This window comes from Amphibalanus amphitrite, unplaced genomic scaffold (genome assembly GCF_019059575.1).
Source record: "Amphibalanus amphitrite isolate SeventyFive unplaced genomic scaffold, NRLGWU_Aamphi_draft 000809F_arrow, whole genome shotgun sequence".
NCBI lineage: Eukaryota > Metazoa > Arthropoda > Thecostraca > Balanomorpha > Balanidae > Amphibalanus > Amphibalanus amphitrite.
In genome coordinates this window covers 39599-63914 of record NW_024882303.1, presented here as the reverse complement: position 1 = coordinate 63914, position 24316 = coordinate 39599, and the positions used below count along the sequence as shown (strand labels likewise).

Sequence of the window (24316 nt, the reverse complement as noted above, 5' to 3'; positions counted from 1 at the left end):
TTTTGTTTCCGTAGCTCCCTTATTTACGGAGTTAGACAGGGGGGCGAAAAACGCCCCCCCCCGGGCTGCGGTGGTTGGGATTACCCCCGGGCCCGGCCGGGCTAGGGGTCATCGAAGGCAAGAATGTCCCGATTTCGATGTTCTTTAGAAGTCCCTGGCTCATAGCTCGTGAACTAATATAGCACGTTCCAATATCGCCAAAAAACATTTGATGGCTCTTTTAAGTATGTATATAGTTCTCTTGCGAATGTATTGTGAGATTTAGCCAAAGGTCTCCATCTCATTGAAGGGAATGTGCGTACCACCCAACCCTGACCATGCAACGATCGAATCACCCGGTGCGACGCAGCCGTAAAATAATTTGTTCGCGCTTTTCCTGCCTTACTAAAGGCGCGTGATTGTACGAAGATGAATCGGTCATACCCGGCTCTACAAAGAAAACCTGCACAAATACAGTGGAATAAGACAATAAGTATATTGGCAACACCGAACTTATATCACTTTCTGACTTCCTTCGGAGTATGTATACGACAAACAAGACAAGGAGCACATCAGCACAAAACCCAGAGAGACACGGATTATCCTGATCAGTAAGACGTTACATATATCCAGCATTACAGAGGTCTTTTACCGTGAAAGAGTGAACACTGCAGTAGTTTACCAGATAGCGTAATAAAAACGAATGGTAACGACGAGTGACAAAATTTGTGACGTGCCATTATTTTGCATTATATCGTGTGAGAACAGCTGCAAGTGGTTGTTTCACATTCAGAACATACACATTATTGCCAAATCACATCAAACGATCATATAACCATCATCTTCGTCATACCAAAAGCATACACAAATCATAGTAAATACATTGGCGATTGTCCGATTAAATCATTAAGTCGTGATTGTGTCCCGATACAACAAATGTCCGATCAATTAAACGTCTCTTGTGACAAAACATAGGTACCACGTCCGTCAAGATAATATAAGAAACAGCAGTCACGTACGTCAGCGGGAAACCGATAATTTAGCCTAAATACTTAGCCATCCTGGGATCGCGACCGTCTTGGCCTGAACTGACCCCAGACTGGCTTCGACTGAGCGAATCGATCCGCTGACCTCAGTCAGAGCTGAGACTGAGACTGAGACTGAGACTGAGCTGGTCCGCTGATCTGAGCCTCAGCATTGACTGCACACACGTCACACACTCTAAACAAATATTCATACTGGCAGGCGTTACATGTTCATAATTATTCCAGCGGCGGAAAGCAGGTGTAACACCTCATGCGTCGGTGGCAGCACATATGGCAGCACAGGTGGCAGCACTGTCCTTCACCGTCGCTCACTTCACGGGAAACACAACTGACCGTCGTAGTTTTCCAGGTTCCATTAGCGAAAAGATCCATGTCCCGACACGAGCTTCCGCAATCTGAGGCGTCTGACAACTGAGCCCAATCACTCCAGTTGGAGCACTGAGTCATGCCGCTGCTGCGATGTCGTCCAAGTACTGAGCTCGTGGCCTAGAGCTGGGTTTTCGCGGCCGGTACTCGGCCTCAGTACTCGTACTGGGTCAGGTAAGCAGAGCGCCGTTTGAGTAGCGACAGGTCGCAGCTGCGCCGGTTCTGCGCCTTCACCTCCTGCCGCACGGCGCTGGCGTGGTCTGTGGAAGAGACACGGAGGGAGAACGTCAGTCGAGGGCGACACGGTAGGAAGGCGGCGACGTTCGTTATAGACATGGCAAACGCAAGGTTGACATGAGTTAGATAAAAGTTAGAAATTAAATGCATTATTTAGAGTTAAATGAACGATGAGAGGTGACCGTTTACTAATATAACGTGTCACTTGCTGGTTGCTTGTCTCTGAAAGGTGGTATGATTTCGGTCCATGATGAGCAGAGTAAGCGCTGCCGCCGGAGCCACCACTGACCTTTTCTCCTGAGCACCACCTCAGTCGGGTCCGAAGGCGTGTCACACAGGATGCTGTGCGGCCTGATCTGGTCACCGTGCACCCCAGCCGGCGCGCGACCCCGACCCCGCCTCCGTACAGAGCTGGTGCGCAGCACGACGGTGGTGCCATCTGGAGCGAACGCGGGACTGCCGCCAGCGCCACCTGCGGCCGCGCGGCGCAGCAGCACCTCAGCGCCCTCTGTGCTGCTCATGGACGACTTTGACGGTGTGGTGGACGGAGAGTGTCCTGCGGACGGAAGGCGGCGTCAGTCAGAGGTCAGCGGGATTCAGATATCATATGAAGTATGTCTACATACTAAATAGCATCACAAACATCACAAACGGAAAATGGTATTGATTTGGCAGGCGTCACAAAGCTACAACAATAAAATAATACGATAAATCAGCCGTGCACTTATTTCATTGTTTATCCACAAATAATAAATAAAAAGCACAGAGTTAGCTAAAGAATGAGTTAGCAGCCACTATAAGGACCCGAGTAGTGGCGCCATCGCTCTGCCTCTACCCTGGTGGGATAAAGCTCTCACCTGCCGAGTCCAGCGAGTCGTTGTGTCTCCTGTTGGCACTATGACGCGGAGAGTCGTTCCGCATTTTCGATTTCGTATCGTAGATATCCACCTCCGGCATCACTGTAACAAACGAACCATACCGTAAGCCCGCGATTGATAACGCACGAGGTCAGCGGACTGTGGACATTATCTGATTGAGTAATGACCGTTTTTCCCGCCCGCCACGTCATACGGTGGTGGCGCTCAGGAAAGCACAGGCCATGGGGCATCTGATAAACGCTTCATTGACAGCTGCGCGGTGGGTCCGCCTCCCGCGCTCCCACATCGATCATATCAGAGTTAGCTACAGTCGGAGTTAGCTGTAGGTTTCCCTGTGCCTACTGTCACTATTCTGCTCTGCTTTGCTCTGCTTTGCTCTGCCCTTTCCTGCTCTGCTCTGCCCTGCTGTTTTTCTCTCTCTCCCTCCCTCCCTCTCTCCCTCTCTCTCTCTTTCCCTCCCCTCCCCTACTCACTGCTATGCCTGTTGAGCCGCTTCTGACTGGCATAGTGCATCTGTCTCCTCAGCACCATTCCGGCATCTAGCTCACTCTTCTGTCGCCTCATGAGCCGGCCGGCCGATCCGCCGCCGCTGCCACCCCACACCTCGCGCTCTATCCTCTCGCAAAGACGGTCAATGGCCGGGCTGGAATCGCTGAGAGCCGTGGAAGACCTCAGAGCAGCCGGAGTGCCCGGTCCAGAGCTCAGAGTCGACAGGTTGGTGCTCGACATACGCAGGAAGCGGCGACGTTCCTTGCTGGCCTCGGTGGCTTTCTTCAACGCCTGGGGAAAAGAGAGAAGACGGGTTAGATTAGAAGACGGGGTCGCCGTCAACGCTTTAGCCATCAACTGAGCTAGCACGGTCAAAATGTTGGTTACGGCTCCCACGCTGTGTAGCTAAGACAGTCAGTAACCAGTTTTAGTGATACAAAAACAAACAGTTGCCGTAAAGGAGCGATCGGCCTGGTGCGAACTAAACACACCACGCTTACGTTTATGTAACTTGCCAAGTACTGTTACGGTAGATAAGCGGTTCCACACAAACACCTCTCATCACTGGGGAAAAATAATCGCGGGGCCTAGATATCAACCAGATGCTCGTCACGCGGATATTCCCATGGGAAAATGGACCATGGAGGAGTGCGCAAAACACACGGTCGGCTAGACTGCAGAACCAATAAACACTGGGGTGGGCCGAGTGGGTGTATAGAGTTTTGGGTGCCGGGTGGGTGCCTGCGTGGTTTTCGGGCGTTTTGACGGACCACAGAGCCGTTTCCGCCAGCGCTAAGGTTAACGACGCCACGGTTGCCATGGTTACACGAACCGAGGGGGTAGCGTGAGAGAATGGCTGGGAACTGCGCTGACCACTCCGACCATAAGCTGTGGTTGTTGGACGTTGAGCCAAACCAGATGGTATGGTACCGGCAGTCAATCGGATGGGAGCGGTCAGCGGAGGGATTCGAGATACGGCTGAGATGTGGAACGTTCGATTGACGGAGAGCTATTCTCATTCGATTCATCCTCACACCAACAAAGACTGAGATATACTGAAGGCAGATTCATAGTGTTTAATTAATGTACGGAAATGAGCCGATCGGTCGCAATCACCGCCCTGCCCTGCGTCACGCCGTCACGGCTAAAGAGGCACGTCACGTCACATTTCACGTCACGTCACATTTCACGTCACGTCACGGCTGAGTGTATGAGGGGTCGGCCGTGGGGGCACACACTACCGACCCGCCCCTTCCGGTCAGCCGGCGACCCTGAGGGGGGGGGGGGGGTCAGCCTTCACACTTGACGGGCGCGTTTAGCACTGGCGCTGGCACCGCCGGTATAGGTCAGGCTCGGGTGAATACAACGAGAACAACACGAAACTACATACCGGGCCTATAGGTGAGCCATTAGCTGCCATTTACGCTCTAATAAGCGACACTGAACCTGCTGATTCATACTCAATAGGCACATGCGTGAGAAAGCATGTGAACTTTATACTTTTTTGTAAGGTGCGAACTGCGGCTGCTGCGATAGACGTAGTTTTCCTCATGAGCTCACACTGGGCGGTCCGATCGGGCTGAGAAGACAGATGTTCCTCAATTGGGCGTGGTATCGCTCCGGGCCTAAATATAGCTCTGTGGGAGGCGCGATAAGAGCAGGTGATGAGAGGAGGCGCCGATGCGAGACGCCGCCCGGTAACATCTTGGAGCGGAATCGGCGATAATTGACGCGATTATCTCCGGCGCCGCAATTAGTACTGGGGCGACTTAACCCATTAGATACGCTTGGCAGCTTTTGCTGCCACAGGACAAAATAGCGCCGCATTCCTAAACGTTGCGGTGAACTTTCAAAGTTCTCACCCGAACGGAAGACCAAAACAATGCACGTCATGTGCGCTCCGAATTATTGATCGAGAAAGCGAATGTGCTGAGAAATAAACAATTTATCGCAGGGTTGCAAGGGGCGCGCGATTGCGGCCGTGCGGCGGACACCAAAGAAGTCAGTTGCAAAGGTGGTGTGAATAAATGTTACCTTTTTATTATTGATTGTTGTAAAGAAATGTGTGATTATCAATGGGAAGAGCTTAGGTGTGACATGAATTTCTCTAAGTATCGCCAATCGTGCGTTATATTTAAGTGGCAGCAAAAGCTGCCAACCGTATCTTACGTACACTGAAAAAAACTTACACCTAGAGAGTTATTTTTGGAGTTTTTCCACTCCAGTTTGGCGAATAATCACGCACCAATGGCATATAATGATTATGTTTTGTAGCGTATTCTTACTCTCTGCATTGCATTAAGGGCGTTTTTGAAAGTTATTCTTAAACCTGGTACTATAATCATCTCTTTTGTGTTTTAGCAAGTGCTAATTTTATCTTTTAATTTTATCACGTGTCCTTTTTATTCTTTCGGGTTATAAATTTATATCAGTCTCAAAGAGGCATGGGGTAATTTTAGCTTATTTCACAGTGATAAACAAGGTCATTGGAATATATTTGTGCTGAACTCCCATTAGATGGTAATAAAATTGACAGCTAGAGTACTTTTATCAAAACTGCATAAAAATAAACCGCTGTGGAGTATTTAGGGTAATTTTTATACTCCATTACGGCTGCTAAATTGACGCGACAGAATAAAACTATTCTCATGTAGGTGTAAAAATTACGTCCTTCGTGATAAAACTATCATGTCCGGACAATAATTTTATAACCATGGAGTAATATTATGTGGTAGCATTACTAACATTATTCTTCGGGAGTATTCGGGAGCGTATTTCAAGCAATACTGTATCACTTTCTTGATAATCCTATTCCGTTGTGACATAACTAATCTAAAAGTCATTAATCTATTCGTCGAGCACAGTATTATTCCAAGAATAATATTTTCGGAATGTCTCTGCAGTTCGCGACCATTCGCGACCGCCATTGTGCTCAAGTCGTCAGAACCAAGGCCTTCTGTCAGAGAACCGAGCAAGCGTCCCAGTCCTCGAAGGTAAGCTGAAATTACTGTATACTTTGTGTTTTGTTAGTATGACTTTACAGCAATCCGTGGTATGACCATACAATCCAAGAAATGCGTTGACGTAGATTTGCGGACGAAGATTTCCGCGATGATGAAATTCTGGAAGACAATTTGTCACCCATGACATGCTCAAGGCCATTGAAACCAGGGGAAACAGCCATGTCAATTACTCTGATTTAGGTCAAGTTGTGATCAAGATTGTTATGTAGAGCTAATAAGTTATAGATTTTGTGATATTTTTTAAACTATGCAACTCACAGTGTAAGTAACAATATAAGCATCTCACTCAGGGACACTGTATGAAAATGCTCCAAATACCTAGGTATGGCATGATAGCGCAACTTTCTGCCTCCTGCCGTCGCCGCCGTCGCCGCCCGCGGGGTCATCTGACCGGTTACCCCACGCGCTGCAGTCGGCTCTGAGTCTGCGCCCGCCCGAGAGTCAGAACTGGGCTCCCTTGTCTGACCTGACCTGACCTTACCTGACCTGACCTTCCACAATGATATAATGTTCACTTGATGCTGCTTGATGTTAATTCCATTCATTAACCCGGCAGTTGCTGGGGTATTTCGCCACCCACCGTTTGCTGGGGGGGGGGGGGGGCGTTAAACGCCCCCAGCCGATAACTCGAGAACCAATAGGCGCAGCGAAACGCACGAGGCGGCAAACGAAAGAGCGCGACGAGACGCTTCAGATGAGTACTTTAAAGTTGAATTTTGAGGTCACAGGTCGGGTCAAGGTCAGGTCAAACACCTGAAATCGGGCTTTCAGTAGCATGGACTTCAGGACTTCGCAATGGGCGCCTCTCGCCATAAACTCTGTCAAAACGGTGCACAATCCATCTTATAAGGCCTACGAGAGTGTCAGCTCCATGTAGGGGTCAGTCAAGCATAGGTCAGGGTCAAGGTCAGGTCAACCGGGTAGGCACATATCCCCGAAAATCAAAACTGATATTCGCAGCCTGTGACACATGTTTTAAATGTAATTTGGGGCGTAGAACACGATGGTGACATTCATTTTATCATATGTGTACGTGTTTGGCTCAAAAACTTCAATTTAAGAAATGCATGTATCATGGTCGTGAAGTAGTCACGAGAAATTGCCAAGATTCAGTTCAAGATTATGGATAATGCGGAACGATAATCAATAATCGAAGATAGCCATTTGATTGATCATGGTATTGGCAGTCTAATGGAGTTTACGGCATATCTGTATGTCTATTCTGTGATTTTATATGATTTTTTGAACATATGCCGTTTTTGGTCGAAAACTCAGAAATCATGACGTCACTAAAACCTCGATATCTCAAAAATTTTCCGACCGATTTTTTTGAAACTTTGTCACAATAAACTTCAATCAATTCCCTACAGGTACCCAAAATTTGGCGCGCCTGCGGCGCGCCGTTTTTATGCTATGGCCCGGCGAAAAAAGTGGGGGCGTTTAACGCCCCCCCCCAGCAACTCGCGGGTTAATGTGATTTTGCGATGTTTCCAGGCGTGGACTGACTTGGGAATAATCATGGGGCTCGAGGAGGACGTGAAGGAGCATGTCCTGCACAAAATCAGACATACAGCGACAGACATCAGCGAAGAAGTACTCACGCCCAGACGATGATAAACGTGGAGTCGGCTGACAAAGACGGTGAGTTTTGAACGGGCACAAGCACACCTTTTCGGATGAGGTGTTCCGCTAGCAACACATCGTGCCGGGGGGGGGGAATACTCTTCTTCTATATAACTGGGCTCGAGCCGATCATCGTAGACAATATATTCCTGGCCAGGGCTGGAATAATGTTTAGATCTGACTGATTTTTTTTTAGCGAATGTTTAGTTAGGCCCCAGGTATTTTCGATAAATACGAGGTCAGGCCAAAACATCAGCCAAGGCCAAGTGTAGGAAGGTATTTCCCACGCATGCTTCTTCCTGCACGATGGAGAAATGACGTTTCACATATCCCAATGGCGTAATACATTAATAGCAGAGGGCAGGACAACTGTTTATTTTCTTGATGATTTTTTTTTTGGCTTAAAGGAAGACTGCCCCCTTTTTTACACAAAACGGTTTTCACTAGACCTAACCCACCTATGACCTACCCTGAAGTCTGTTTCCCGAAATTCGGCCTAGTTTTCAAGATATCCGCGATTGGACTTCAGATTAAAGTCATCACAAATGTGTGGAATATGGGAATGTAACATTACCATGTTAAAATCCCATCTCCCACACTTTTTGTGATGGCATCAATGTGAAGTTCGAATGCGGATATCTCGAAAACTAGGACGAATTTCGGGAAACGAACTTCAGGGTAGGTCATAGGTGGGTCAGGTCTACTGAAAACCGTTTTAAACCGAAAACCGTAAAAAGGTGGCACTTTAACGACGGGCGGGACAACATGTTGTACCTCACCTTTGGACAGCCAATCGTCGTTGGTTTTGCTATTAGTCAAAAAGTGTTGTTTAACTAGTGATATTGAAAAGTCATGGTTGTCTCCATTCAGGTTGTCTCCATTCATGGTTGTCTTTATTGTCTCCAAATATACCACAGTTACATGCAGTTTGATACCTACTTGCACTCCATACTTAACCATGACAGCGGAACATCGGGTACTAATTTCTTATTTCACTGAAATATTTTAACGACGTATAATTATTTTGTTACGAGCGAGCGAGCGCAGCGAGCGAAGCGAAGTCTTTTCAATATAACGGAAAAATCTCAGTATGAGCGGCCCGGCCCGGCCCGGCCCGGCCCGGCCTGTAACGCTTTTGAGAGGCTTATATCTCAGCAACCGCTGGACCGAATGGCCTGCGGTCTTTTTTGCTGGGTAGCCCCATCCCTTCTACCCCGTAATTGACTACTTTTGATACATCTCAGTGACCGCCGTGGCACGTGCCACGTGAAAAGTCAAGGGTGTTCAAGCAGTTTTGCAAAAGTAATGATTTTGAGAGGCCCATATCTCAGCAGCGGCTTGAGTGATTGTCTTGCGGTAATTTTTATAGGGTAGCTGCATCCCTTCTACCAAAGGTCGGATACTCTTCATCTATGTGAGTGACCCCCACTGCACGTGCAAAATACAACAATAAGAGGTGCCAAATTTGTTCCCATTTCAGTAACTCGGTAATTACTGGGGCGATTTCGCTGAAACTTGGCATACAGGTAGGCACCCACCAGGCAATGCATTCCCATGTGTTGCGGTTAGGGTGCTACTGCACGTGCGCACGTGCAGGGGGCGTTTCCAGATCTCGAGAACGGCTGGGCCGATTGCGCTCAAATTTGGTACACGGTTGGGGACCGGTTAGTAGGGTGCCGTGCAAGAGTCATTTTGGACCCCGTTTGCACGTGCGCACGTGCAGAGTGCCGCTTCCAGATCTCAGGAACGGCTGGGCCGATTGCGTTCAAATTTGGTACACCGCTAGCGACCGGTTAAAAGGGTGCTTTGCACAAGCCCGTTGGAAGTACCCTCTCGCCCTTCTGCACGTGCAGGGCTCACTATCTCGCTCGCTCGTTCTTCGCCCAAAAGGCGTTTTACTGGTAATTATGCACCACGTTTAGTTGTAAGAGTGTATCGCATGACTACGCAAACGTACTACGCATCGTACTACGATTTTGAGAGTGAAAACAATTCAGGAAGAAGCGAAGAATCGTCGCCAGATACTGTAGATGGCATAGCCAGCTACTGTACGAACGCGGTTCCTTGTTTCTCTCCTAGGTTTCCTTTACGTTTATTTGTACGATATGCATTGATGCCAACTGACCATGGGTGTAGGAGCGCCAAAAATATTGGTGAAGGATGTCACCTGAACCTTCGGAGAAGGTGCAGGACCTTACCGCAGTGGAGGAGGGGGGGGGGGGGAAAATTCGCCAACTCCTGTTTTTTTCTTGCAAATGTCTCACGCCATTATCATTTAATTAACGCCAACTTTTCAGTACATGCTTAAAATTGAATTTTTAGGTATCCAAGCATACCTTTGGATACCTACCAAAGGTATCCACTATCCAAGCATACCTTTGGAACCTAAGGGTCTGTTCCAGCGCCTCCAGAAACCTCCAGAAACCTCCAGAAAGCTCTAGAATCCTCCAGAGAGCGTTCCAGCGCCTCCAGAAAGCTCCAGAAAGCTCTCGCCAAAGCTCCAGAAACCTCCAGTAGCTTCCAGAGAGTTGAGAGGTCCAAATTTCTCTGGAGGCTCTGGTCTACAATTACGGCGCACATGTGACAATCACGAATGTAAACAAAGAACTTTCGACTGAGAATTTTACAACTTGAAGGTAAAGAAAATTACATTGCTATAATTTTGTTTATCTTTTTTACTAAAATTGAAAAGAAATTTTGCGTTTCAAGAGAGAACAATCGTCATTCTTTTGGTTTCTATGACGCCAATCTCCAGAAATCTCCAGATTGCGTTCCAGCGCCTCCAGTGAAACTTCTGGTAGAGCCTCCAGTCAAGAATTTCTACTGGAGGCGCTGGAACAGGCCCTAAAGGTATGCTCCACTGCTCTTTTTTCGTGACCAAAGTCTTACAACCCTTACAACTTTCCCACGAGTAAAAACAAGCCAATATATTTTGATATTCACGGCATTTACTGAGACACATTTACACTTTTACCAACTTCAATACAGTTTTCGGCTTTACCTATCATTACGGAGCGAGCGAAGCGAGCGTAGTCTTTCCTTAGATTAACGGAAATTTCTGAATGAGCGGTCGGCCGACCGGCCGGCGGGCCGGCCGTGGTCACGATTCTGCGACGCTTATATCTCAGCAACCACTTGACCGATTTACACGCGGTAATTTTTGTAGGGTAGCCTCATTCCTTCTACCAAGTATTGGACTATTCCCGATGCATGTGGGTGACCCCTTATGCACGTGCCACGTGCAAAACGAAGAGGTGTCACTTTTGTAATTGTTGCAATATCTCGGTAACTACTTGGCCGATTGCGCTGAAAGTTGGCATGTAGGTAGGCACCCACTAGGCAATGCATATCCATGTGCCAGAGTTGGGGTGCTGCTGCACGTGCGCACGTGCAGGGGTCGATTCCAGATCTCGAGAATGGCTGGACCGATGGCGCTCAAATTTGGTACACAGTTAGGGACCGGTTAGTAGGGTGCCGTGCAAAAGTCAGTTCGGACCCATTTTGCACGTGCGCACGTGCAGGGTGCCGCTTCCAGATCTCGAGAACGACTGGGCCGATTGTGCTCAAATTTGGCACATCGCTAGAGACCGGTTAGTAGGGTGCCGTGCACAAGTCAGCTGGAGGTACCCCGTCGAAATTTCGCACATGCAAAGCTCACCCTCTCGCTCGCTCCGTTAGTCGCCCCAAAAGGCGTTATACTGGTTTATTAAATGGCATGAATTGTGAAGAAGGTGGGCATAACACTTCATAACTGAAAGGATGGGGTCAGGGGCGTAGGCAGGGGGGGGGGCCACTGGGCCATGGCCCCCCCCCCCTTGGGCGCCGAAGGCGCCCTTTGCGATTGGAGGGCGCCGAAGGCGCCCTCCAATCGCAAATGCAATTGTGATATAATCGAATCGAAAAACAATCGCGACTGGAGGGCGCCCTCCAATCGCGAATGTGTTTACAGGGAAAATACGGATGGAGGGCGCCCTCGGAGGACGCCCATTCCAAATACGCCCTCCAAATACGGTTGGAGGGCTCCCTCGGGCGCCCTCCAACCACATTTGTAGGCTGTAGCTCTCTAAGCGTAACGGTGGTCGCCTATGTAAGCCGCTGTCCTGTAAATAAGCGCCCTCTCACCCGAAGGCGCCCTCCTGTAGGTCGCCACCCTGCTACACATTGCCGCCCTTCTGCTGATCGGCGTCCTCATAATTATTGGCGCTCTCCTACCTATTGAGCCCTCATGTGAAATTTTGAAGGCCGCCTTTCTCCCTTTTGGCACCCTCTTGTTCAGTGCCGCCCTCCTACCTATTGGTTCCCTAGTCCTTCCTGTTGAATGTTAATCGGGGCCCTTCTCCTATTGGCGCCCTCGTGTAGATCGCCGCCCTCCTAACCACTGGCACCCTCCTGTTGATCACCGCCCTCCTATCCACTGGCACCTTCCTGTTGACCAGCGCCCTCCGCACAGACGCCCTCCTGTTCGTGTCATCCTCTTGAGCAAAGGCGCCCTCCTCACCATTGCCACCCCCATTTTAATCGTCACCCTTCCGCTCATTGGCGACTTCCAGTTGATGACCGCCCTCCCACCTATTGGCAACCTCTTGTTGATCGCCACCCTCCTATTGGTGCTCTCCTGTTCCTCGCCACCCTCTTACCTGGTGGCGCCCTCCTGTTGATTGTTGATCGGCGCCCTCCTACCTATTGGTGCCCTCCTGTTGATCGCTGCCCTTCTATCCATTGGCGCCCTCCTGCTGCTCGCCAACTTCCTACCTATCGGTGCCCTACTGTCGAAACTCGGGATGTTGATCGGGGCTCTTCTACCTATTAGTGCCCTCCTGTGGATCGCAGCCCTTCTACCTATTGGCAACATCCGTTGATCGCTGCCCTCCTATCATTTATTTACTCCTTTGGCATGTTTTTCAACTTAGTCGTTCTATTGCACATAGTTGATGTCTTGCCTGTGAAAACTGCCACAAATGAACGTGCATTCAGCACAATGAATGAAGTATCTATACCTACCAAAACTATCTACGCTCTACGATGCATAAAACACGTCTTTGGTCTTAACGGATTGATCCTACTTTACGTGCATCATGGCATCTATATGGATTACGATTAAGTATTGTCAACAGGTTCGGGCGCAACAGCAGGCATCTGAAGTTTCGGTGATTGAAACTGGTTATGTGGGTACACTGTATGCATCTGTGAGAAGGCTATGAAGGCTGGTCTGAGGTAATTTGGATGATGTTTACGCATCTCGCGCTCCGGTATCAATCCGATACGGTGATCTGGTGCGTAGATATGCCACCGCCAATAAACTTTTATACATCGACACCCATGAGCCAAGCTTTCTGTACAGTTTGTGTGGCAGCGGCCCGACCAAACCTTAGGTATTTTTTACACCTTCAAATTTGGTAAAAGAGCGAGAGGAGCTTTGAACAGTGATCGTATAAAAGGCGTGCCTAAAAAGCGGAGGAAAAGGTTGTTTTCAAAAATGTCGCGCGCCTTCGGCGCAGCATTTCAAGAACACTTGACCTTTTGCGACCTGGAGTATAAAGAATACACACGATGCAAAATCAATGCAGCACGACCTATACGAGGTTACGCAAAAAAAAAACTGGTGGCATGGTAAAAAACGCCTCCCAACCCCCCAACCCCCACTGAGCGATTTTTTATCTCGCGACCGTATGGCGCCCTCCTTGGGTGAGGTGGCGCCCTCCAAACCCTTGGCCCCCCCCTTCGCGATTTTCTAAATACGCCGCTGGATGGGGTAATTGGGTACCTGTTGCCGTTTTAGCCTTTTTGTTCATCCCATTCGGCATTGTTTTTCTTTTTTTAACATTAGATCGACCGTCGAACCCAGTCGTTCTAGCATTGGTGAAGACCCTCACCTGCATTGCTCAAGATTGGTGAAGGATCCTTCACCAATCTAAAACTTTGGTGAAAGGTATCCTTCACCAAAGAGATACGTTGCTACACCTATGCAACTGACTGCAATATTCTTTTTCACGGCAGACGACGAGCTGCTAGCTCTACTTGCCTATGGTTGTGGAACAACCATTGGCACCTTGGCGGATCCGAGAAACGGGGTTCGTCAGGCAGGCGAGGAACTATCGGTGGACGGTGTGGTGGTCTGCCAACTGCCGGCCACCAGGTTGGAGACCGTGGCCCTAATGACGGCCGCCCACGCTGTCTTCAGTACACAAAGTTCACGGGGCCCTGCAGGGCCCTGTTCGAGATTCTTTACCGGAGTGTGGGATTCGATGTAAAGTAAACCATATCTGGCTTATCACAGAAGGTGTGGGAGGTTACCCAGGTAGTGTAGAACCAGCATCGGAGATGCCCACTCGAGTGACTGGCGACCTGTGGCTCACCTGTGGTTCAAGTGACTCGTGACTTGTGGCTCACCTGTGGCTCAAGTGACTCGCAACGTGTGGCTCACACTACTGGAGCCTCTGTATTATGACTAATTCAGCTGCGGCGGTCTCAGTACGCCAATGAGTCTCAGTACGTCTTTCATAGCCCAGATCACGCTCGTTTTATATGCCATCCGTGGCGGTGGTTCTGTGCGCAGATGTTATTCGTTAGCCTCAGTGTTAACCATACACGCTCGTTTTATCTGCCATCCGTGGCGGTGGTTCTGTGCGCAGATGTTATTCGTTAGCCTCAGTGTTAACCATACACGCTCGTTTTATCTGCCATCCGTGGCGGTAGTTCTGTGCGCAGATGTTATTCGTTAGCCTCAGTGTTAACCATAACGCCCTTGTGAGTTGTGACCTTGAACGTCCTTCCAGTGATTTCGCATTGCGGCCGGCAGAGACGAAGTTTTGCCTCCCAGTTGAGACGCCGCTTCTCAACTAGGAAGCTAAATTACGTCCCTGTCGGCCGCAATGCGCCATCACTGGAAGTGCGTCCAAATCAAGATGTACCTGCTGATGCTCAGGTACCATTCGTTAATCAATTGTTGGTGGTTCAATACATTGTTTAAATGCATTCCTTATTTTACGCTTGGTCATAATATTATCACATCACCCCGCATTATCAGGGGTGGTACTTTTACACCGGGGCTTGATTTTACCGGGGAGTTACTCCGGGGTAAAATTATCGAAAAAAGGAGTGCTTTTTGGCATGGCAATATTATTCCCCGAATGGGAGTAATTTTAGTATTAAGTTAATAAAATTATCATCTGGTGTAATTTTATCCAAAGATAGCATACTTTTATCCTCCGTCATAAAATTACTCCCTAGCACGAATAATATAAGCGTTCGGATACTAAATATATTCTATACGCTAGTTTTATTCCCCAAAACTCCCCATTTTAGGCGCTTATGCCAGGTCATAAAATTATTCGATTGCAGGAGTGCTTTTTGGCATTCTAAAATTAGAAAATGGGGAGTAAGTTTTTTTCAGTGTAGTCAAAAATGGAGCAGTTACGTCCTTTTTGCTATGCCATTCGTAAGTGAGCAACAATGTCTGGCTTTATGGCTCATAGTGTAATGCCCCAGTTCTTTGCCTTTCCAAAAATGGTCATTACCGGGGTTTCTGCTATTTATTCTTGTCTGCAGAGCATTGCATACCAACACACTGCCAGGCGTGTAATGTATTCCGCCATTGCTGAAGCAGGGACGTTGAACGGAGTGGTGCGGAAAAACTTGTCATCAGAGGCGCCATCCCTCAAGGGGCGCGCCGTCGCCTAAGGGAAGGTGGTGCCGTGGCTCTATAGATGAACGGGAAGAGGGGCGCCTGCTAGGCCTATTGGGGCGCCTTTGAGGCCTAACTATGGGATCGCCCCCGCCCCCCGCCCCGCTCCCGCCCCCATGCAAAAGAGGGGCGCCTACGAAGGTCATGGCCATAACGGCGCATCTGCACGAAAGAGGGGCGCCTGCATGCTGAAGAGGGGCGCCTATGAAGCCCAATGGGGCGCCTCGACGAGAAAGAGGGACACCTGTAAGGTCTATAGGGGTGCATGTAATGTCCATAGGGCACCTTTATGCGAAAGAGGGGCGCATTGCATATGAAAAAGAGGCGCATTGCACAAGAAAGAGGGGCGCCTCTGAGACCTATAGGGGCGCCTTTGATGACCAAATGGGCGCTTACATGGGAAAGAGGGGTGCCTATAAAGCTTAAAGGGACGTCCTCCATGTGAAAAAGGGGCGCCTGGGACTTTAGCGCCCTTCCGAGCTGTCCGAGGTCGCCGGAAAGTTTGTATATGTCAAGCTCCTGCTGCACTATCCTCCAAAATAATTCGATTGGATTTAGGCCAGGACTGCTCCCTAGCCAGGTGTCCTTCCCCTGCAGATATCGGACAGATGGTCCTGGCACCGCCTAGTTCCGGAAGATCGATGAGATGGAGTACCATCCAGCATGAAAATGCTGTCCGACCTGCGGGACACCATGCGCCGTTGGAGCACGGGGTAGTGGTCTTTTAATGCCAAATGCACGCTTTTCAGTATGTTTTATAAGTAGTAGTCGGGATCGACTTCGTCTTTTGCTAGATCACGTCCAGCTGGATCAGCTCAGGTCCTGCTAGGACATCGTGATCGTTCGACATACCATTGCGGCGAGAATTTTTCGCAGAAGTCTGTCGGAACTTGGGCCGCGTTTTCAGCCCATGCTCGTTTTGGGGGTCCGTGTGGTGAAACCATTGAAACGGAGACTCGTCGCCGAACTAGACCCGCTTCTACATACCTACTCCGTTTCTACTCTTCTACCGGCCAAATTCTCCGTTTCGTGCAAATCTGAGGGCTCTGGGCTTGCTGATTTTCCTTATTTTGACCGCACCAATAGTCAAGCGCCTTCAGTCCAAGGGCGTTCCTCCCTTATCAATGGACAACATTATCCGAGTGATCATTGTGAATAAGACTTCAGATTCTCCGCAGAATGGTCAGACTTCCCAGGTGCTTTCTTCATGATGATCTTGGCGACGGTTGAGACGCAGGAGGACCATGCTGATTGGGGCTTATGCGTGACGCTACTTGTCCCTAAACTTCTTCCACCAGCGCTTGTTGGTGAAAACGGGGGCTTAGAAGTGTGAGGCAGCGTCCTTCCATGTGTCCACTTGCCAGCTTGGAGCATGCCAACAGCGCAACTACGAACCTCTCAACTGTCTCCACTTCAGAGAAAGACTCAGGGACACAATTCGTTGAAAGGAACGCGATATTTAGGAGCACATTGGAAACACGCCAAGTTGCTTTCAATAAACGGTCGACGGAAGTCTTCAAAACCTTTGTCGTATCTTACATAAGATTTTGTGGGGAGGGGAAGCGCGTGTGAGCTGAAATAATGAGAGAAAGAACATGATCTCTCAGAACGAGCTGAACTGTTAGCTGAGGTCTGGATTTTGAGTTCATTATTCTTGAGAATTATTGGCTACGGTCGTTATTTGCAGGCTACGGTCGAATGGAAATCCGAACAATTACACATATTCAAGATCATATCTGGTACGTAAATAAAATAGTTCGTGAAAATTGTACATGCACCAACAGGAGACACTCTGTGGCAAATGTTGTTGGTATCGAAAGATCATTTCCTCGCGGTTTTGATATGTTTGTGCTTTGAAATGTGACAAACCACTCCATTTTTGACTATGTAAGATACGCTTGGCAGCAAAAGCTGCCAGACCGGAAACGTACACTTCCGGTTTCGTGATCTGGCTAAAAATGCACATGTATTCTCCTAAAGGGTGCCTGACAAACATATGTTAAAATCGCAGTGAAAGTCGACAAAAAAAGTTTTCGGCTCTAATGGGTTAATAAGGCGGCCGTGTGTAATGGATTCTGGTCGGTCATTAGGCGGCCTGCGCGCTGCCGACACAGCTGGGCCATTCATTATGGGCGCAAATGTCACGCTCCTATTCACCCCCCCCCCTTCCACACCCCTCCCCTCTGTCACCCCGCCCAGGTGCGGACCGGCTCCCGTACAATAGTTCATCGACCGGCCGCTAGGAGCGCCACCATCGCCAAGGCCGACTAATTTTGATGGATCCGGCTGCCCCGTGATCGTAATCAAAGTTCTCTATAGAAACCGACAGCGGCGCGGCCGAAATGCGCGCAGCCGGGACCACACCTGTTTCTATCCAACGCAACAACGAGCCTCAAATGGCCGCCGGGACAGCGGCTTTGTCAGCGCGAGTCGTGAAGAGCGTCCGTTCGGCTGGCTGAAACCAATCTCCGTCGCCATTAGAATAGGTTGAATGCCGGCGTCACCCCTTCAGATAAAGCAACAAAACGGTGTGCCGACCTCTGCTGGCCTCGCAGAGTGGCCGGCTGGCACAACAGCAGGCCAGAGCAGGACGCTGGGGAGTGTGAACCTCCTAATGAAGACCAAATTCATCAGACAGAAGGTGCCATTCGAAAAAAAACTGCAGGGTTTTAAAGTTGACGCGCGTTGCATAAGACTCGTTACATCACAAGTGTCAGAGGCGAGGTCGAGGATTCCCGAACCACTCACGAGATTGTCCACCTTCCGGTCATGGTGGTGCCACGTCCGCCCCCCCCCTTTCCGGAGAGGGGAGGGGAGGGGGCAGGGGCGGGGACGGATGGAGCCGTGATATTTCTCCGGACACAGCGGTCAGCTGCACATCCCCGGGTGACCTCCGAATGCGATAAGAGTCGGCGACAGTTGAGGATCCACCCGAGAATACCACTCAAATCAAATACATGTTCCCGGGGTCACCTCCTCCGTCCAACTCCAATTGTTCACAACCTTTCCCACAAACGGTTCACAACCCCACAATCCACACCCACAGATCCCACAGCCCACAGTTCCACAGTCCACAGGTGGCAGCCCGCTGGACTACGCAGCTGTTTGTCCACACAGCCGTTGGAGTTTCCACACGCGCCTGGCAGGTGGGAGGCGGCTCGGAGCCGTTTGATTTCTGACCTAATTGGACAATGAATTACTCGGGTGGCGGGCGCCTACGTGCCATGGCGATTGGCGGGGCCGCGCTGGGGAGGGGAGAAGAGGGGAGGGGAGGGTTAGATTGGGGAGGGGGGATGGCAGCTGGCGTCTGACTGCTGTTCAAACACTGCCAGATCCGGTTGGTGTATATCACTACGGCGACTGATGTGGAGAGCAGCAGAGAAGCGTGTTGCGACTGGACGCGTGTCATATGTCGGTAAACGATAGTAGATCAAAGCGAGCCGACAGGAACATTGACGAGTCATAACCAGCAACGTCGATGTTGCAAAGAGATCGACAAGAATGACAGGCGGTTTAACCCTATTAGTGGCAGGCTCCTGGGCTACCCCTATTAGTGGCAGGGGGGGGGGGGACTGTTTACGACCCCCCTTGATATCTCGAGATCTAACGGGCCGATTTTCAAAATTCAAACGGCATTCGATTTCGCTCAACGTGATCTACATTTCTAAAAAATAAAAATTAAAAAATGTCAATAGGGGGGGGGGGTAGAGGGGGGTCAACACGGGCAAATTGCAGATACATTTTAGACTGTTTATCACGGCCAGGTTTCTGAACCAATCTTAACGCAACTTTTGCCGATCGATAGAGAATGAACCAGGAATTCACATGGATCCTAAAAATATGCATTTTCAAAAATCATAGGCGGGTATAGATAATTGAGATTGGGGGTACACAAAAAGTATAGTAAATAAGGTTTTTGTTGGTACTGTTTCTAAAAAGGGTGGCAATGGTCTTGTTATGTTACAATTTTCTTATGAGAAAACGACTACAATTGTATTGGTCACGCATAGGCGGTGTCAGGGCACCTATGTTGGGAGGTAAAACATAACCCCCCTTTTTGGACGCCTGGATCCGCCTATTATAGCAAAAACGTGTCAAAAGAGGATGCACAATAACTTTGTATATGTTATCACATGATACCCTTCATTCAATGTTCGTAAAACTGGTGTATACAGTTATAATACATCAGCATCGTGATCTTCGCCCCAAATGACTCGCTACACGAATAGGACCCCCCAATTCCCAGTGCTCTGGAGCCGCCCCTGGTAAAGGTATGAACTTGAAATTTTCAGGGAATGTGCCCAATTTAGTTTAAGGAAAAGTCAAAAAATTTCAGCATCGTAGCTTCAGCGGTTTCGGAGATATTCCCGAAAAACCTGAGGGGTGGAAAAAACAACCCCCCCCCCTGCCACTAATAGGGTTAAATGGCGATCAATAGGTAGCATGCATGTCAGTTGGTATTTTAATGCATGGTGTCCCTTGCTAAAACATACCAATTAGAGCATGAATGTTGAATGGCATGCGATGGTCAATACGGGAAAGCAATGTAAAATGCCGTTGCTAGGCTGCATCACGTTCTGATTGAAGTCCAACGACAACTTCAGGGTCGTCTGAAACTAGACCAGTGAACAGCGAACATCGCAAGAAACGTTTGACAAGCTGCAGTAGCACACGAGTTCGACGGGACTCCGGTTAGTCGCACGATGTTTGACAGATCTTTAGCAAGGCGGAGATGCCTCACATCGGTGGCAAAAGCCGGTGGCCGATAATTGACAAAGTGAGATGGCATGTTAGGATGGAGAGACGGCAGCACAAGAATGTTGAATTATAGCTGTCGGCGCATACAATTTGTCCAGCAGCAAACATTCGATTGAAAGAAGTCCCAATTCTTTGGTCTGTCGCGATGGAACACACAGCCGGTTCCTATGTTTAGATATCAGACAACGAGTCCCCATTTTCTGTTATATAACATCATTGGTGATAAACAATTACGTAATTCTTATCTGTTAGGTGAATGTTCAGTTCCCAATTCATCTCCTTTTCTAACAAACCCTCGTCTAATTCCAGCCCCGTTCACAGTGGCGTAAAACGGGGGTGGCAGCTTGCATGGACAGCCACGCTGGCCACCCGTCTGCCTTTGTTTCGACCCATCCCGGAGGGGGGAGGGGGGAGGGGGCATCGTCACCTGACTGATGAGCTCTGCACGTGCCCACCGGCGACCGTGATCAGCTCATTTCCGCCCGATTTAGCCGGCCGCCCACCAATCAGAAGCCTGCTATTGTGTTCACTGACGCTGACGGAGACCCTCGAACACGCACAGGGCGGAGCGGGACGGCGGAGGAAACACGCACACAAACACGCACAAACACACGCATGGTCAAAGAGGAATTTGCGCCGCAGTTAGCGCTCATAAACGGCGCTCGTGGAACATATAGCATTTGCCGCCGCGTCGCCAGCGGCAAATTAAGTCCGGATATTGTAGTAAGCCAATGGAAACTGCGAGTTGGCCATGTGTTGTGCTCCTTTCCGTGGATCGTTAAAATTTACTGAAAGTAGGCTTGGATAACGGAGCATTAACGTTATCACCCATTCCCCACTCCCGCTACATTTAATTATTCAGAATTTCATGCAGGATAGCTAGGCAATGGTAACTCCGAGTTCCAACTTACATATTTGTTGTGCAGTATGTTTCAAAATAAATTTCGAAATGATAGGTAAGTAATCATTATCATTACGGTGATATTATAGATTATTTTTCAACTTCTACTGGAGGCTCAAAACCCGGAAGCTAACACAAGTCTCCAACGAATCGCGTGTGCGTGCGAAATTTCCGCGTTGTGAGTGCGGCTATCACCGTGAGAAGTGCACTCGCCTGCGGCAGGGACCGCGCTCACCATCGGCGCCCCAGCGCGAGGCGCCCGTGGGACAGCGCCCATTCATCCCAGCACCTCAACACGCACGTCCGGGCGATAGTAAATTGGGTCGGCCCAAAAATTGGGCGTGTCGGCGGCGGCCCGGCCTCCCGCCGGTTTCCGAGAGGGCGTGTCTCGCTTCCCACAGGTAAAATGCTGTAATGAACGCTACGACCGGTCGGCCCAGGGAGCCGGGAAAATGGTGTTTTGAGTTGGCGTTACAAACCTCCGCCCACCTACCCTGGTGCCGAAGAGAGGGAGACTCGATTGTGGACAGATCCCAAATGAGTAACAATTCGATAATTAGTGGGTGCGGTGGAGCCGCGAAGGGGACTGGACAGCGACCCTCGCCGACAGAAAAGGCGTGATCCAGGGGATAAGACTGAGGTCACCAAAACAAGATAACCGAAAACAGAGATCCCCACTGCGCCCCAGAGTGGGCTCGGGAGATATGGCCCTCGGTGCAGGTGGTTGGCCTGCAGGGGTAAGAGGCAGTGACGCCAGCATGAGTGTTGGTAGGGAGATGAAAGATGAACGGACGAGGCGCAAATGCTGCGGAGTGTGACAATGCTGAAAATCGTCACAAGTCACTGACTATTTCGCTTCCGGCGTTTCCAAACAGACCAGACTCGACACGGCCAAAAAGAGACAGAATCTGCAAGCGTTTGCGGAAGGGCGACGAAAATATCAATGCGGCACTTCTTCACCCGCGGCAAAATATGAGTCTGGTCGTGTCGGTGCCTTTGATCTTTTTACTTTAGTATATAGTTGGCCTTTGCAGGCTAGTTTACTAAAGTGTTCGACTCTGTTTAAACTTTGCCTTCGGCCAATGTCATAAAACCAATGTATGACGTACTGAATTCACCGCATTTTGTACCCGGAAGAGATCGACACTGGAATGGGCGAACTTCTTTCATCTCATTTCATTTCATTTAAAAGTTGTTGGTAAGAATTAGTCGAAACACTAATCTCAAATACATGCCCAAAGGAAGCCTCACTTAAAATTTCCCTTCATCCTAGAGGTATTATTTATATTAAAGATATGGAAGAAGAAATGCATCTTTTTCTGCACTTCTTTCACGCTCCCGGATAGACAGACTCATGACGGAAATTTCGCACAGCAGCCCGCCGGAATTCCTGTCCATCTGTACCGCGATACACGCGCCGGGTCCACGGGATGACGCCAGCGTTGAGGACGTGTCCCAAATCCTCAACGTTGACACAAGCCAGTGGCGACGACGGACGGTGGACCACAGATAAGCACAGCGCGTGGTTCTCGAGCTGGCCGATAGCGACCGGCACACGCGGCCGCTACACGCACTGAGTTTGCCGACGGCTGCAGAGGGCACAGAAACTGCAGTCTCAGCAAATATACCTCCAGAGCTGAGGTGCAGCGGGGACGGACGAGGGCTGCAGATGGCTTGTGATGTGCCGCGATGAGGCCTTGAGCTGACAGAATTGCCGTTTTAGGCAAATCACCATATAAACATGTGCGGTTAAATACCACATCGACGCTACAATTTTTGCGATACATCTTAACAAACTACCACTAAATGGCAAATATATCACTTCAGCTTTCAAAACGGTTGGTTGCATTTCAGCCTTGAGCAACCGAGCAAAGGAGCCTCTACGAATACACCTGACCTGCCACCTTCTTTTATATATAAAAGAGGGTGGCAGGTCAGGTGTATTCGTGACGTCATCCCTCCCCGCCGGCCGCCCCGTCCCGTCCGCCATTGCGCCGCCCCCACCTCCCGCCCCGTCCGCCTGCCTCTGCACAGGCTCGCGAACAATGTGGCCACCGTTCGGCAGAAGACCGATCGCCTCCGTGGCTGGCACCGCCAGATGACACCCGCCAATGGAGTCGCTAATGAAGGCCCGCACAAAGAACCTAGAAACGCCCGGCGACACCGCGAGGCTGCCCCGAGGCGGCGCGGGCCAACACAAGACGTGCCGGGTCAGCGGGGTCACCCGGGCGGTGCCAGTCATGTTCAATAACGCGGGCGATCTTGTTGACAGCCGGGTTGGAGCTCCTGTGACGCTAATTTGACCAGACGAGACAAAGACAGCAGATGAGGCGTAGAACGACGGTGGTCGCCCCAAAGATGAGCCAATCAGACCGGTTTATAACCTGTTCACACTGCGGGATGAGGCTACTCACACCGGCCACACACGGTCGAACAGATGCCCGCCACCTGCCACCGTTTTGAGCCGTACATTCGGCGAGGTTCAGGTCACGGGGCCAGCACAGAGAGTGACTGGTGAGGTTCCCAACGGTTCGCTGCAGCAACGGCCGACCAAAGGCAGCTCATTATTATCAAACAAATGACGGGACCGGCTGGGCAGACAGCTGTGATGCAGGAGCCTGGGTTTGGAAATGGCCGACAGGACAGACATTCTGACGGGTCGGGGGTTGGCCAGTTGGACAGACAGCCGATGCTCGCCATGATCCAGGAAGAAGTTGGTAGGTGACCAGCGAGTGCACAGAGCCGGTAATTTGTGCAGAGAACAGCAAGGGAAGATAGATATCTGCATGATACCGTGCAACCGCTTGGAAACGTGCAAATGGACTGGAATCGAGATAAAGCCGAAGGAAAATTGGCCCCCATCTCGGTCCATGGTGAGTCAGACGGCGAGACTGGTTCAGCCCACGCACTTTTCTCAGAGACGGAGGAAAATTCACATTGGCCAAACAGTCGCCGCTACCGAACCCCGCTGGATTGAATAAGCACAGTTCAGAACTGAGCGGGAGCTGGGTCCACAATAAACCTGAACGCCCCCTCATTCCGTTGCTCAGACTCGAATTGTATTGCACTGCAAACTTCTGTTGGCGACGTCCGGCGGTGTTCCATTTTCTATCCAAATATTTCTGTGGAATAATTTGGCTACTAAGTTGGAATTTCATTACGAAGAAAATCAATTTCCGGTTCTGTCACCATGGTTAACATCTTGCCTGACACCAGGCCGCGCACAAAAATAGTCCAAACTTATTTAAAAGTTTAAAGAATTCAGCTGGTCTGATGCTCTTCCACCCCAAACTTATTTAAAAGTTTGAAGAATTCAGCTGGTCTGACGCTCT

General features: G+C 49.7%; 1 protein-coding gene across 1 annotated transcript in view; it reads right to left on the bottom strand.

Moving 5' to 3' along the window:
• Positions 1–460: 460 nt before the first annotated feature.
• Positions 461–24316, bottom strand: part of LOC122366465 — a 57807-nt gene continuing 33951 nt past the window's right edge. Inside the window, exons 5-8 of the mRNA XM_043338759.1 lie at positions 2980–3286; positions 2486–2587; positions 1918–2184; positions 461–1651 (exon numbers count right to left, since the gene is read on the bottom strand). Coding sequence (XP_043194694.1) covers positions 1545–1651; positions 1918–2184; positions 2486–2587; positions 2980–3286 — 783 coding nt within the window. The 3' untranslated portion in view covers positions 461–1544. The remainder of the gene's footprint in view (positions 1652–1917; positions 2185–2485; positions 2588–2979; positions 3287–24316) is intronic.